The sequence below is a fragment of the Ischnura elegans genome, chromosome 3 (genome assembly GCF_921293095.1).
Source record: "Ischnura elegans chromosome 3, ioIscEleg1.1, whole genome shotgun sequence".
Classification (NCBI taxonomy): domain Eukaryota; kingdom Metazoa; phylum Arthropoda; class Insecta; order Odonata; family Coenagrionidae; genus Ischnura; species Ischnura elegans.
Genome location: NC_060248.1, coordinates 18,541,100 through 18,558,001, shown reverse-complemented (window position 1 = coordinate 18,558,001; position 16,902 = coordinate 18,541,100). Strand labels below are relative to the sequence as shown.

General features: G+C 40.5%; 1 protein-coding gene across 10 annotated transcripts in view; it reads left to right on the top strand.

Annotated features, from left to right (window-relative positions):
* LOC124155500 (unconventional myosin-XVIIIa) overlaps nt 1-16,902 on the top strand; it is a 730,850-nt gene that overhangs the window by 590,778 nt on the left and 123,170 nt on the right. For 6 of the 10 annotated variants that reach the window (XM_046529364.1, XM_046529362.1, XM_046529363.1 and 3 more), the window contains 3 exons: nt 10,176-10,295; nt 11,793-12,071; nt 14,107-14,261. In XM_046529364.1, coding sequence (XP_046385320.1) covers nt 10,176-10,295; nt 11,793-12,071; nt 14,107-14,261 — 554 coding nt within the window. The other 4 variants (XM_046529371.1, XM_046529367.1, XM_046529368.1 and 1 more) reach the window with 4 other exon arrangements.

Sequence of the window (16,902 nt, the reverse complement as noted above, 5' to 3'; positions counted from 1 at the left end):
TAAGCTCCATGAGGAAGATCAATCACTGAATATAAAAAAGCAAGTGAAACAAATAGTCTCAATGGCATTCAAAGAGTGGCAGATATGTCCCATAAATAATAAAAAATTTTCACACTCGCCGCTATAATGCTAGGGATTGGGCATTTTATTTATCAATTTGAGATAGATTCACGGAATGGAGGATTTATTATTCAAAATTGAGGGCTTTAGTAAACATTGCCTTTGTTATCAACCAAATTCTCGGGATAATTATTCATACCCATCCACGCATTGATAGGGGATTAACTATGGAAATACTTTGATGTAGCAGTGGAGCAATATTAGAAGGACCGAAGTTTTCATGACCTGATTATGAACAAAAAGTCGTAGGTACTTGTTACTGATTGTATAAGAAGCGCTAATTAATGGCAGAAATAGACCATTTGAGCAGTAAAAATACTGAACACGTGTGGCTACCTGTATGAATTTCTGAGCCTCTGTAAAAACTAGATTGAGGCCTGCAGAATTACCAAGATCACGGATAGATTTACAGAGATACGGGAGAAGACTTACAGAGACCACGGGCACCAAGGAATTTTATATCGCCTTGTACACAATTGATGGAGTAGCCTACTTGCAAGACTTTCCAAATAGATTTATCGCTTTAAAGGCACAGTAATCGCGCAGCATAGGTATATATGTCTGAGAGGAATCATGTATGTAGTAATATATGCCATGTACTCATCTATGTCAATAGGTCGAACGGGGAAAAAGCCATCGAAGAAATCTCGTGTTCGGTCAGTTAATTTAAAAAATAAATGCGTAAATCAAACTATTCCTCAAAGCCGGATCCGGAATGGTTTTTTTTATTCTCCTCCCTTTTCTTTGCGAAAGTACTTCAATATTGAGATAACTATGAGCAATGGAGAATTGATTGTCCAAAGTAGTCCCTTACCTTTTCCGTAGCACCCTAGTATTTTTTTCTAAAATTGAAATTATACTTTGTCATAGGTCAGTAAGACGACACTTAATTTAGGCTTGTCAGGTCCTCATAATTTTGGATACGACTAGGTTGAGCTGCCAAAATTATCTTTTATTAATTTTATCAAATAGGTGTGTGCTTATTTAAAAATGCACTTGTCCAGCTAACAACAACGGCTACATTGTAAAACTTATTATTTCACCCAAAGTTACCTTTCCAACATTATATTTCAACTATAAGTGATCGAGGGCACGAGTAAAAATAAACATTTTTCACACTCACCCTTACATTAAGATGGATTGGGCATTTTATTTGTCAATTTGAGATATATTCACGAAATGAGCATTGGAGAATTGATTGTCCAGAATAGCCAAAGAATGTTCAGTGAACCAGTCAAGTGTAAACCATCAATGATCATCCCCAAGGGCATTAGACGAACTTATACGTCACGCAAGTATTACGTGTTACTCGTGTCTTGAAATTTCAGTCGATCTAGTAAGTCCTCTTAGATATCGTTCGTCTCTCTGGAGCCGCCCATTTCTCGTTTCATTTGCAATTCTCGCCGTCACGCTCGAGACCATGGGGTTCACACAGTTACGACTGCTTCTCTCTCCACGTGGGCTTCGGAAAATATAAATAATACGAGTAAAAATATCAGCTTGAGCCGCCGACTGCACCACCGACGGCGGTTTCCACCGTCGCGCCTGACGAAGTGCCGTGGGTTGAGGCGTAGGTGATGTGAGCGAATAAGGCCCGTCATCTTGACTTTGTTGTCCCAATAATCTTTGTCAAACATTTGGAAGCGTGATGTGGGGGGCCTTGATATTTGTGGAGGAGGGTTCCCTGAGAAGACCGTAATATACCTCGCCTACTGCACTGTAGTTGAATTTGACAAATCGTAATGATCGAATAGTTCCTGCAATGGTCCAATAGTTTCTGTTTCACTTTTATAGAATTCAGCCGTTATTAAGGGTACAACTATCTATACCCTTGATAATGGCAGATAGACCCGTAAGCGATTGGGTGATTTGGATTGAATATTACAAAGTTGTTATTACTCCCATCAATCTGAGAATTGGTGTCGATGAACCATCTTTTCCGTCTCTATCAAACATATTTTACATGTCCCTTGCTATATAATTTAATTGATTGTGGCTATGGGCAGCACAGAGTGTGCCTACATCTCATGAAATAAGTGGTAGAACTACCCTTCAAGTCCCTTCGTGTAAATCGAGCTTATGGAAAACTTTTACATTTTATTTGGACCAATGCATCGTGGTAACTCTGAAAATGTAACATATCAACTTTCTCTTACAACTCCTCTGAAATTTTACACATTTTCCCAAGTCATCGCGATTTTTGAAAATGTTCAAAGCAAGCGTGAAGAATTCGCATACTTCATGAAATAAGTTCGGCTAAAGCATCTATCTGTTGATCAAAATGCAAGTGAATGTACTGAAGTCGATTGTTTATAGAAGGAAAGCGGAAAGGAAAATTTCCTCTTGGATTTGTTTTGATGAAAATAACGGAAAAATATTGCATAAACTCAAATTACTCGAAAATGTGAATTAATTACGCTACGAACTTTTTAATTCATGGAGTGTGTGTCATCCTCTTTATTCTACTCCGCGATTCGATTTAGTGCTGTGTTTTTATAGTCAGGGATAAGCAAAGGGATTTGAAATGAGCTTGGAAAATCAGATGGATTTCAGGAAATATCTTTTCTATCGTGTAAGGGATACTCTGTCGTGACGTACGAATTAAGGGAACTACCGTGCTGTCAGCAGGATGAAGGCTTCGGTCTTTGACCAAGAAAGACACGGTGAATTGGCCTTTGGAAATTTAGAATTTTGCAAGTTTCCCTATTTAATGTTTCTAAGTTGCCGAGTTAAATTAATGTACTGTCTTTTTTGGTGATTTTAAATTTAGATTTGACACCATATTGTGACTTTAACTTAACTGAAATCAAGTTTACAAGTCACTGATTTCTTTTTGAATATGGCAAAGAAACGCGTTTTTAAAATAATTCAAATTCAGTTTGGATATTATATTTTTAATTGACTGTTACTATTAAAAAATGATGTGTAATGGTCGGAAGTAGACTGTGAATGAGCCATGGAAAACGATGTATCTGTCGAGATATTGTCAGGGAAAAATCATGGAATTTGGATTCAGGAATATTTTAACAACCCTTTAGAAGCGACTCGGTGGCCGCGAAAAATTCAGGGGGGGGGAGTGGCGGATGTTTTGGTCATCGGGAAAGGGGAGAATTCCGTTCAGTTGAGGATTGTTCGAGGGGAACGCGAGGTGGGGAGGGGGTGCGGAGGGGAAGACGAGGTGTGGAAGGAGCAACCCCCTTCACTCTGCTCCTCCCTTTCGCTCGTAGCTGGATGCGGGCCAGACGCACCCCCACTCCTATGGTGCGGGGAATCGAAAGGCCCTGGCCGGGGTCTATATCCGGCCCCCTTCCCCGGCGAAAGAAAACAAGAGGATGTCGCCTCGTTGAGATGGGGGACAGGGACGCTATTAGATAAGACGCCGCCACACGATGGATGGACATTGGGCGATGGTGTCGAACGGGTTGAGACGAGAAATGTGTCTTTATTTGGATTAAATACGTTAAAACCGGTGCTTATCATGAAATGAGTGGAGTTTAAATCTTGAATTGCGATCAGAAAAGTTGTTTTCTCTTGAGCAATTCTCTTATTTCAGCTCTAAAATATTTAAAAATTATTTGTTTTATTCATATTACCTATAGTTCTCAGTTTACGATCTTTTTTCTTGATTACACGTCACTTTGATTCACAGTTTTAAAAGTTTCATTAGAAATGCTGCGGAGTATTCTGAGATTTGAATTGAAATGGCATATTTATACTAAATCTTAATAAATTTTTAGAAATTTATTAAGTCAGATTTTGGAAGCAAATTGGCTTTAATTGTATTTTAGCCTGAATATCTCTATAAAGCGGGAGCAAAATTTCCACTCTAATATTTGCCCTCGACTAAGGTATTGGCTTATTTTTCTGGCATAAGGGTGCAACAGTATTTATTTTTTTGTTTATCGTTACCTTAATCTTTGAGCTTTCGTGTACTTGCGTATGTAAAGCAGTCATTAAGACGGAGTAACAAGAAATGGAGCCATGATTCAACGTGGACCTTCACGTCCCAATTCCGTCTCTCTTTCCGAGCATTATTCTAGGATGTGAATCGGCTTTGTGTTCACCGAATTTACGGGATTGGATTCTAAAATTCACTCCCGACTCATTGTTCGGAGTCCCGGTGAGGAATAATAACTCCCAGAAGGGTGGTCGGTCTCTCCTGAAAACCGTCCGACGCGTCGTATCGGTTGCTTCTCTCTCTCTCTTTCCTCGGCCATTAGTGATGCCACGTGCTGTTTGGAGCCTCCCGAACGAGGAGGAGAAGTTGAGTCTCGTTCTTTCAATTAAATTGCAGCCCTTTGGTCCTTATGTATGAAAAAACGAACAGTTTTCCGCCTAAAAATCCGCCGAAGACCAATCATTCTCCTAGCACCGGACTGACCGTCTTTGAGATGCACATTTATTACCATAGTTTATTTTCGGTGATGAATCAGTACGGATAGACTCCTGAATATTTCGTGATAGTTTTGAGACATGGTCTAGACGTTAGGGAAAAAGTTTGCATGTGCACTACTTAAAACCTATTTTTTTGTTCTTTTAAAATACGGGAATAGCTCGATCCCCGTTGCTAATGTTGTTTTACAAATGTATTCCCCGTGTAAATTAATTCAGTCGTAGGTTATCTGCCTAATAGTTCGTGTGAGGCGGGGATTCCGACTTCCAAAAAATATTGGGGAGGACCAAACCGGGGATTTTGCGCCGGGTAAATTTTATAAGTAGTGAGTTTTAAGTTTTTTAAGCACTTTAGAAGAGTCATAGGATCAACATTAGAACCCTGATAACTCGAATCTCGATATCTGGACACTCCGGGGAAAATCGACAAGCCTGACACATTTTTTCTTCACACCCATAACGAATTTTTGAGGGCCCCCTCAGGCTCCATGGAGTCGGAGCCACTGGTGTGAGGGTTTTTGTTCGTGCCGAGTTACCCGAGACGTGTGTCGGCGCGGTGCATTCTGGGGGCGTGAACAGTTGGCTGCGAATATGATGCGGAGGGAGTGGGGGTCGCTTATGGGATGAAGCGAAGTGGGCGCATCTCCGAGGGAGGAAGGGATTGCCCCGTGGAGAGAAGCAGCGGGAAAAGCAGGGAAGGAAGGGGGTACAGAGAGAGCGAGTAATGAGCTGAATTGCAGTTGGGGGAGGGTGTAATGCATAGTTGACATTCGAGCGGAGGAAGGGCGATTGCATCTAAAATTGTCGATTACCGCCCATCTAGCGCGTCTATTAGCTTATTTCCCATCAAGGATTCCACGCACGCTCTCGAAGCTCCATAGCAATCTCCCATCCTCAGTAGAGATCTGTACTTCGTATTTGCCGGCCTCGGTGGAGGCTGGGTGAAGTCCTGCGAATCCATAGGCCGTGAGTTCGAGTCCCGCCTGGGTAATCTACCTATCCAGGGCGTGAGTGTCTGTGCTTGTACAGCTGTTGATCGTTGGGATTCTCAATTTAAAGGTTGTTGCGATTTGGGTAAACTCTTCTCGGGATTCCATAATGGCCAACATTTCAAGCTCCGACTCGGGGCTCATCCTCTGCGCTGAATGTTGTTTTATTTGTTTGTTTCCACAGCATCAAATCATAGATCATTGTGAGTTGTTTTCTGCATATGCGGAAATAAATAATTGATGGAATTTTCCAGGGCTGGAGAATGCACGATACGCTAGGATTTCATCGTTGAGAGAAACTGGATTCTCGGTTAATGTAGGGATTTAAAACCGACACGGAGAACATCATATTAGAACTCCACTATATTTCCAGGTTGGCCAGAAAAGATAAATTAAGAGAGATAATTGCGAACGGATAGGTTTGGGGATTCGTTTTTCTCCCGAACAATAAAGATCCTAAATTAATGCAAGGCGGAACTTCGTCAGAGCTTTTCCTTTTTATTTGTTAATGGCTGGTATCCTAACACCCCCCGCCGCTCACCTGTTTAGGCGTCTTGCGGGGCAGTGTGTCGATGAATATTTGTGCCTTCACCTATTCTGGACTAGCTTTTTTTGCGCGATCTTTAATTGATGAGTGAAGGAATTCAGTGCTCGCTGGAACAAGGGGTTCCGTGTGAGGAGGGGATGATTTGGAGACGCTTTGAGAGAAGAGAGGGGTGGTTTTCCCCCTCCTGTTCCTCCTCCTCCCTCTGCTCCGCTAGAGCGGGGACCGTTGTTTGGAAATGTGTCGGCGAGCGACGTGTGTAGGGGAGGCGGTCCCCCAACCCCCGGAGGCGGCGGCGGCCTGCTGAATGGCTTGGCGCGGGGGAGGCACTCGTCTCGCCTCCGCCCCCGCTTCACAGCCTCACCGGAGGCCGGAGAGGAGCCAACGGTCGTCGCCGGCGGTCCAACCGGCGCCCTGGTCCGGACGGCGCGAGCTGATGCTCCCGGCGTCCCCTCGAGGCGCGGCCGGGAGACACGGATTAGTGGCTCCCCACCTTCGGGAAATAAACTCTCTTCTCTCCGATTCGGCTGTGGCACACGGATTTAAGAGATCATCTCTCTGAAAAAAGTGCTTTATTTGTGATAATTTAATTCACTAAAGAAGTGATCCTCTTCTTAACGTGTGTTTGAATTTGAGTGAAAAAATCCATCATTTTAATTCGACGTGTAGCCTACTTTAAATCGTCGATCCAATCTTGACGTGTTTTAGTTCGAGTGAAATATCGTGTTGCTTTGAAATTTCAGTGATTTCTCACTCCGCTTTACTTAGTATTCTTGTGTGTTTTCAATAAACGTTTGTTTATTTAGAAATTATTTATTTTGTGCCGAGCTCTGTGGGTTTAATTTTCTCATCGCAATGAAAAGGTCAAGTTCTGAATCAACCATGAAATCTCTGAGTGTTCACTCATCCTGAAGAATAAATTGGATCTCTTTCTTCGCGGAGTGTAGATCATAAATAAGCGAAAATGCTTCCTCCTATCGACCAAATGGCGGGCCTAACCCGGAGGCCCCCGCGGCCTTACACCAAGAGATCAGCTACCATTGCAAACTTGCCGGGGACTTCCCCGAGGCGGTCCTCCCTGCCCAGGATGGCCCCACCATCGCTGTCCAGCACCCAAATGCAGAACGGGCCCTCAACGTACTCCCGGGCCCGCACCCCGCAGCGCTACCCACCGAGGGCTCCGTCCGCCGGCGGCCGCTGGGCTTCCCCCAGTCCGGAAGGGCGATACTCCACACCGCCGCCGTACTCCGATAGGTCCCGCTCCGTTACCCCATCCTCATCCTACTTCGGGGACACCGGTTACCCTTCCAGGGGCTACTCTCCCTTCCCTCCTCCGGCTCCCTTGTCTCACTCCTCCTCCACCGAGTCCTTCCCCAGGAGGGTGTTCCCGCAGGCGGGCGCCAGGGCCGGCGAGGTGGCGGGCGTCGCCCGGGACGAACCCGTCGTCTTCGACGCCGCCATGACCTTCCTGCTCGGGCGGACCAGCCCCGCTCCCGGTCGGGGCTCGATCCCCATCCGCCAGGCGGTGAGGCCCACTCCCTCGCACCGCATGGCCGAGACGGTGTCCTCGGCGCTCTCCAACAAGATCTCCGACTTCCTCAAGAGGACGGACCACGTGATGGACGAGTGGAAGCGGTTGGGGCGGGCGGATCCGGCGGAGGGCAGCGGAGCCGAGGGGTCGCTGGGGAGGTCTCGCAGTGCTGCCAACATCGCCATTAAGACCCACTTGCGCTACGGGTCCGAGTGTCGCAGCATGCGATCCATGTCGCGCACCTCGATGGCCTCCTCCGAGGACCCCCTGTCCATCACGGAGCTGGAGGACGTGGAGGAGGAGGAGCTGGTGGAGGAGCTTCCGTTGGAGGGAGAGGAGGAGGTGGAGGACGGAGCGGCGGAAGCAGTGAGGATGATTGTCCCCCTGGACCCCTGTGTACCCGTCACGGTGGAAAGAACTCCCAGTAGCATCCTCACCAACATTATACACGAGGTCCCGGAGTGTAATGTTGTGCGCTCTTGTTTTGTGAGACGGGTTTGATGAGGCGTGGAGAGGACATTGCAGTGCAACTCTCGATCTAATCAGCTTTAATTTTACAAAAATTTCTTTCTTTATTTTTTTAACCTCGCTTTTTATCTCTCTTTCCTAATGAGATTTTCGAGTGCAGTTTTGGGCGATTTTTCAGGGTTTGGGTTTGGGAGGGTCGTGAGAGGGGAGATATTGGTGCTTATTTTTATCTAATCCACATCATAATTATTCTAAATTGTTGTAAGACGCGGCGAATTTATCGGCTCGTGGTCCGTTCACGCACTGACAGTGCAAGGCTACCTGCCACGCTAATCTCCCGGCGTTGTATTCGACGGATTTCAGCTTAAAGGTTGAGTATTTTATTCCGCTGAACATTTCTAAACGCGTGAACTCGTAACGTTCAGGGCCTTTTTATTAAGGCCTGTTACCAATAATCCTATCATGATGCTGATAATGATGATCTCTTATCTCTAGGGAGACATTTACGGGAATATAAGTTCAGAACAATAACAGTGAGTCAAACTTTTCAACAAACTTTGTCAAAAACAAAACAAAACTGTCTTAGAATTTAGAAATCGACAACTTCGGCTGTCATAATCGATAAAATTTGAACTAAGTGATATGAAACCGGGCGCTAATAGTTTTTATCTCACGAAATGAAGAAATAATTTACTCAAAATTCATCGTAAAATAGTCCAAAAACGACGTGATTCTGACGTCATAAAAGCATGCTTTGTTTTTATTAATTTGATCAATGTGATAGAAAAATAAAGGTATATGAAAAAACGCATCTTACTTTGGTCACCTCCTCGTGGATTTCGTTTAGGATGCTTTTTTAAGTAATGGGATGCAGATACAAGTTTAAATGGTGATAACGAAGTAAATTTTTCGTATAATTTTTCCTTGATATTTAGCGCAATGTGCTATATTCTATATATTCATGTGCTATATCTTGGCGATAAGAATAAAGATCAATGTACAGCATTTTAGTGAGGAAAGGAGCGGAGCGTCGTGAGAACGCTAATCCACTTCGTCTCACAGGAATCGAAACAAGATATAGTGATGTTTCTTTTCTCTCTATTATTCAAATTTTGCTTTTCTCCCTTCTTGTTCACCTGTGCATCAAGAATTAACTCCGCGATCTCCAGGTGTGCTGCGATTTGGGGAAGCACGTGGCTTATCTTTTTTCGCGAGAGTATTGATTGCTCTGCAGGCGACTTGCTGCAATTCGCGCTCGCAAGTGAAATGGAATCATTTTTCTTTTTTTCCTCCCTCGTGATTGTCTCCGGTTTGGCTTGAGTGAAATGCACGGCTATGGATAATTTACCGGTGTCTTTCGCCAGTCGAGTGAACACTTACTCAAAACGGTGAACAATGAAGAACACCGATTAACCCTTGTTCCTTTGTTCGTCCCCCTAATATCCCCACCAGAACTCACTCCGAACAAGCACGTCACTTCAAATTAATCCACATGTGGTCCACTTACAGCCGCATTTCGACGATATTTTTCAAGCCATGCTATATTCTAATAGCCTCTGCATTCAAATGCTTCCAGTGGCAGTTTTATCGTGTTGAATTTGAAGTTAACATGACGTTTCGTCGCATCATTCAAGTCATGGTTGACTGATACTACGTGAAGTTTTCTTTGTGAACCTTTTGCTTGAACAACACCTAACTGTTTAGGTCTGTCTAATACACGGATGTTATCAGTAGATTAGAGTAGACATTCTGTAATATTCATTCCCTGTAAATAAATTCCTCACCCATGTTAATGCTGGATACGAGATGTTTTTTTTATTCCTCCTCTGATTCATACAGATAAGTTTTTACTATTATTTTGGAATGATTTTTTTTGTTTTCTTGCGACTGAAATGTATTAATTTCTGCAAACATCTAAATCCATGACTTTTTTATTTTTTTTAAGTATTCCAAATGTATTTTGGCTTAATTTTTTGAAAGTTTTAAAAATTTCATGCAATGAGTAATAGTCATTTCAAACTGAATTTCATTCTCTTCCGTTGCTTTTTCCAGTTAACTGGTATATAATTTTGCAATTTTTGATGCTTCCATGTTATTTTTTGCTAATTAAATTACTTTATTCTGAATCTAGCTGACTGAAATGACTGCTGATCTTGCGGAAGAGCACTCAACATCCACGTTGGCTGCTGAGAGATTAGAGGCTGAGGCTGCCGAGCGAATCCGTTTAGAGAAGGAATTACAAGAGTCACAGGTGAGTGGAGGATAAATTTAAGTATGTTTATTCATTTACTCAGGCACAACATGTGTTGCAAAATTGAAATCATTATACATTTATATAAACGGGGAAATTAAAAATTATCAAGTTTAGATAGTGTAAAATTGATGGTATATGATGCAATTTTTAATGATCGGTGTAATTTCTTGTCACTGATACTGATACAAATGTAGTATGATGTCTCCATGTTCCTGGGTTTCACCGCGTGTATTTTCTTTGTGACGACAGTTTCGCCAGTATTCCAACCGGCGTCTTCAGGTCGATGTCGGGATTCAATTTTTGGTGACTTTTATAGTTCATTTTTGGCGCCAATTTTTTCTTGCTGGATGCTGATTGGTCCACCTTCTTTTCTCTCGTATGACCCTCTTCCACGAGCTGTGGAGAGGGGGTAGCCGTCTTATCTATTCATGTTTTCCGGTGTCTTGAATATTTCGATAGCCTCCTTTATTAAAAAATTGGCTATGAACTATTAAAGTCACCAAAAATTGAATCCCGACATCGACCTGAAGACGCCGGTTGGAATACCGGCGAAACTGTCGTCACAAAGAAAAGCCACGCGGTGAAACCCAGGAACATGGAGACATCATCTAGACAACGCCGCGGAAAACTACGCATCAACAAATGTAGTATATTAATAAAGCTATGCTGATGAAATTTAAAAAAAGCAAGAAACTGCTATGTTCCTTATTGTGGTGTATTAGATTATTATTTTTTCAATAATATAAAATTATTGGAATTTTTCCATTTGTAACTTTCATAGTGGGCCATAGTTCATTAAGTGATCTTGTGCTTGAAAAATATGTCTAAATCCAAATAAGTGCATCCAACCTTGAGTGGACTTATTTACCGTTTACCTCCTATATGCAGAGGGCAATTATTCATAATTATCTATAAAATAAATATTTATGTAATGGAACTAAAAGAGCAATAATGTCAGCTCGGCTTAATACTTTATTTAAATTTATTTAACTTATTTCACAATATACTGTAGGCTAGTATGCTAATTACTGACTATATTTTATAATACTTTACTAATTATTGTGTATGGCAAAATTTTTGTGCATTCTCAGGGTTTTCCATCTGTGAACTTTTTTTTGAAATAGTATTAAAAATGTTGCGGGCTGATTTATCAGCCCAAATTTTTTCACTAAGAATTATTAAATTACTAAATGTTGCACTTTTAAAAATATTTACATCCAAATCCCATTATTTTTCCATAATTTTAAGCTCCAAGCATGTCTTCATTTTTGGGAAAAAATTTCATACTAAGTATAACCCATTAAAATAATTAATGAAAAGTCTGAAATCTTACGAGACGGTTTTGGCAATCTTCGAATATTCCACTCAAAATGGCCTGACAGTAAATGGGAAAATGGAAACAATTATACTGCACTGCCTATCGGGTGAATTCAGTCAAACGTCTTTCCTGGATAAATAGAATGCATGACTTTAATATAAGCAATGACCTTTCAGGGGAGGAATAAAGTGCTCCAGCAGTCGTCAGAGCGCTTGGAGATGGAGCTACTCTTCTCGAGGGCCGCTGGGATGAACGGAGATGTGGGTGGTGGAGGTAGAGGAATGGGAGATGATGATGAGGATGTGGATGACTGCGATTCAGGGGCTGCATTGATTTACAAGCAGAGGTACGAGCGAGCAGCCAGGGAGCTTGAGTTTGCCAAGCGACGCCTTCAACAACAGCACGAGGATGACCTGGAGCAATTAGTGGGACTGAAGAAACAGCTGGAGAAGAAGGTGAGTGTCATTGAATAAAATGACTCAGGAATGTACTTGTAAATCACTCAAGTGTGCATTTTTTTGCATATTGGTAATGCGATGGCTCTGTTGGTATCCAATTGCTCTATAAGTTATCTTATACTTAACGATTTACAGCTGTCATTTACATAAGTTTTTCATTAGCTCCTGGGTACAAACCCCTATACTCTCACCGCAATTTCCGTTCTTACTCCCCATAAGCTCAAGCCAGATTCAAGAACTCCCCAGGCACTTTGATGAAGAGACAAATTCTTTTGTTTTTATTCAACACTTAATACTTAGGAAGAAATACTATTACCTCAAGAGTGACAAAAATGTATACAATCTCCAATATAAAAGTGAACCTAACTAAAAAATATAATAAACAAATATTTTACGTGGGATTAGAACACGGGTCCAATATATGGGCACCTTCTGCATCTAAAAGTTAAAGAAGTAAAATAAATTTAATTGGCACTATTGAGACTAATATTCATTTACTTTTTACTCATCTAATTGTTGTTGTTGTTGTCTAAGTCATCCAATTGTTTTCAATTCCATATTTGGTTCAGTCTCAACCAAATTACTGGTTATTTTTTCTTTTGAATTTATTTTTTCAACTCCTTACAAGTCGAAATCTGCTGTCAGCTTTAATAAATGTGGAAGGTGATAGATCTCACCTTTGCAAAATTTGATGCTGTGACAATGGACTCTCTCTCATTTTGATAGCTTTTATTATGGCTACGTTGATATATTTTGATTTATGGCTATCATCGCCAGGGAGATATGGAGGGGACATCCCACCCTATATTTGGGGTAAATTTTTACATCCCATGTTTCAAGCTGTTTTCATACACTTGTTAACTTGAATAAAAATTTTCCCAAATTAGTAAAAGATATTTAAACCTAATTTCACCTCCTATATGTGTGAAAATATTGTTTTGAGAAGTATTTTTTCTTATTTCCCCCCAGACTCCCTGGCATGCGTCCCCCTCAGCATAGCTGATGACGCCCAGTTCTTCATTCAGCTTGATTTATTGGCTCATTTCAATTCATGTATTATGGGCTCATATGGAAACACTAATGAAATGTCTCGGAAATTAATGGAAATTCTTTGACAATATCAAGGAGTCATAAGGCAATCTTACCTCTTTGTGCACCTTCATGTATCATACTTTCGTTTCCGCTTGGCTCTTTTTGTCATATCTTATGTGATGGAATATCTTCCTGTTCTACTAATGTCTCACCATCTAGCTTACTTGTCTTTAATTTTATTGTCTTCTTGATCTTGATATTCTTGATGTTATTTCATGAGGTGCACGTACATCCCTCAACTTGTGTAGAGTTTCAGTTTTGCAGCTCTCTCCCTTTGGCCAACATATTTCCCTCATATTCCAGCCCTTCATTGTTACTTATTTGTTACACCTTATGTCTCTGCAGTTTCAATGATGATTTCCCTTGGCAGTGTATTTACTTTATCTCCTTAACTTTTCTGACTAGTTTTCAGCTTTCTCACCTAGTTCACTACAAAATCAGTTGGGTTTCCTGTTATTCATACCACCAGGTTATCATGACTACTTTTTTTTCTTATTACTTTCCTTTCCTAATGAGTTGCTCATTCAACATATTTTTCTTTAGTTGATTCTTAGCGCAATCATTACTAGGATAAGTATCTCTTATTTTGGGACTGAGGCACTGGCATAATTAACTATCACCAGCCAGCCTCTTAATTTCAGGAAAAATTGAAAGTATACGTTGGCTCTCCAGTGTAAGTATTTATTTCACCAGCTTAACAGATTATATATAAAAATCTAGAAGGTGCTTGTGTATGTATATCAGACCTCAGACATATTATCACAGGGAGTAATTGCATAGCACCAATGCATTGCAGAAAGTAATGAACTACCCCTTCCTTCACCCCAAAACCTTAGCAGCCTTAATCTGCTGCTGATACTTACCTATATGCAGCCAGAGAAACTTGCATCTTTTGGGAGTGTAGAGAAGTGACAAATGCATATGCATTTTCTTATTCCAGCTCACTGATGCTTATGAAGAAGTGGAGGAACAACGGCAGGTTGTCGGGCAGTGGAAAAGAAAATCACAGAAGCTGACTGGAGAAGTGAACGACTTGCGGCTGCTCCTGGAAGAACAGAATTCCCGGAATGTCCTTCTAGAAAAGAAACAACGGAAGTGAGTATTATTTTAATATTCAGGATTGCTCTTATTTTTGTTTGTATAGAGCAAATGATGAATAGAGGAGCCGTGTGCTTCATATTAGGTGCTGTGGACTTCCTTTGAGGAGTGGTTTCAATTCTTGTTTTTTAGATGAGGTCTTAAGTCTTGGTCTTATGTCTGTAAAGTAGAAAAGTAGAATTAAATTGTCACATGTTGGAGATGGGTGAGTTAGTTATGTTGTCTTACCCTTAAGTAATTTATTTTGCTGTCAGTACTTGGTCTGTAAGAGTCCAAATCGATATCTTTAATAGCTCAGTTTAGTGCACTTTGCCCTGCCTGAATTTTTTTTGTGATACTTTTACATAATTAGTGAACTCATTTTATTTTCTGTGTTACATGATGCCCAGTATAATTAATTCAACTTGCATACTTACCATTGATACACTCGGCTTCACTCTGTAGTAGTGTAGTAACTATGGACTTATGTTAGTTATTGACTAGCTCCATTAGTCTGTTTCAAATATTTTAATTATTCCTGACACATTTTGCTTCTTGAGGCATCATTATGAATACTAGCATGCATATTTACTGCATGGTCTGGTGTATTTGTGTTTGGATCTGTGGCCAAAGGTGATGTTCAAGTCTGATAAACACATGCAGACAGGGTGGCCTATTGCCAAGTGCCCCTTTTTTCATTAAATTTACCCTGAATTTACCTTAAAATAATCTGAGAATTGAAAGCTTTCATGCACGGCAAGTATTTATCCAGAAAATTAAAGGAATAACATTTTTAAAAACTTATTTAAATTATTCCAATTTGTCCTGCTACTAAGTTACTCAGTTTTTGCTGTAAAACAGGAATTATTTTTTATTTAAAAAGCACATCACAACAATTATACTTCTTAGATAGACCCAATTCTTTAATTTTTAATCATTACAGTGAGCTATCATTTGATTGGCTCTCTCCTACCAATTCTGCTATCAGCTAATCTTCTCATGTAGGCATATCTTTTTGATGTTCATGCCATCAAAATTTCCTTTAATCATTATCTTCTTATGACCATAATATGTACAAATTCTATATAAAATAAGTATAGAGAGATTAGCTTAAAAATCCATTAGTCATTGTATTTTGAAAAAAATAGGCCTTGCCTGCTTGAGATCTTTTTCTTCATATCCCACCAGCGAATTTGATATTTATCATGAGAAAATGCTGAATCCCTGTCATTTCATATTACTATGTGACTTTGTTAAGTGCATCAGGTAGACATTGATAATGGCTTTGGATTATCAGTAGCATCTATTAAAAAGGAAGTGAAGTGAATTGAAAGTCTCCAAGTACATGTACAGTAAAACCTCTATGTAGTGAACCTCTTTACATCATAAATCTCCATACTTCATACCACCCCTACGGTCCCGTCTGATTTACATGTAAATTTATAGGCAAACCTCTGTGTAGTGAACCTCTTTATCTCATAAAACCTCCACTTACCATACCAAGGAGACACCCCCAAGATGGCCAAACTACCTCCGTAAATTGTAGCGAGACAACTAGAGATCATCAATGCAGCCGTGATGACGTACAGGGAATGACATTTTCAGCTATAAATGTTTCACGCTTATTTTTATACTTACACACCTTTAATATGCTGTAATTTTCACATTAACGATTAGTTAAGGCCATTTTTTTCAATATGAGAGCATACCTAACTGTAAATAAGAAAAAAGTTATCCAACTATCCAAATAATTTTAAGTGACTGTTGATTTAAGAGAGCTCACATTGTTCTCTCTCGAATCATGATATAAATCACGCGATAGCACTCGCTTTCTGTTATAATTAATTAATGAATATATGTTCGCTAATGCATGCATGTTTGTTTAAACACTAATGGTTTTAAAGACAGTAGTAGCTTTCATTTCTGAAGGATATGAATAAATGGTGCCTATCACTAAAACCTCTCTATAATGAACCTCCATACATCAAATTGCCCAAATTTTGGTCCCCTTCATTACGTTGTAAAGAGGTTTTACTGTATTATGCTTTGCATATTCACCAGGCAGTTGCTTGCTGTTGATAATTTTTTATTTACGGGAAAATCTGTTATCAGTTGTTCAGCTCTTCTATAGACTCACTGAATTTCACTGGTAGGCTTTAAATTCATGTCGCACTGAGCTGGGTAGCATGTGTAGTACCATTTACTGCCACCTTTGGCGCTCCAACAGAAGCAACTTATGTTAATCTGAGGATATTTGACGGTATTCCTTACCTATTCTTCCTAAAATCATATCCCTGCCATGTATAAATCCCTTGGCTTACGATTGGCTGCTTATCAATTTTTTCTGTTAGATAACCATAAGAAATGAATAACTCTCTTACTTTGTGCTATCTGGGTTTGCATTGGAAAGCTGTAAATTTTTTTGAATGAGCTATAAATTTTGTTTGCATTTTGTTGAGCATTTTAATCATCATTAGTTTCTGCCAAAATGGCCTTAGATATTATGGTTGGTCTCTAGAGGTATTTGTTTCTTGAATCCAACCAAATTTTCAGAATATTTTCAAACTTTGGGGCACCTGTGGTAGTAGTGAATATTATCTGATCCTGAGAAACATGTTGACACGGTGTCAGGCCACTACTTAAAGAGTTAAAATAAAGT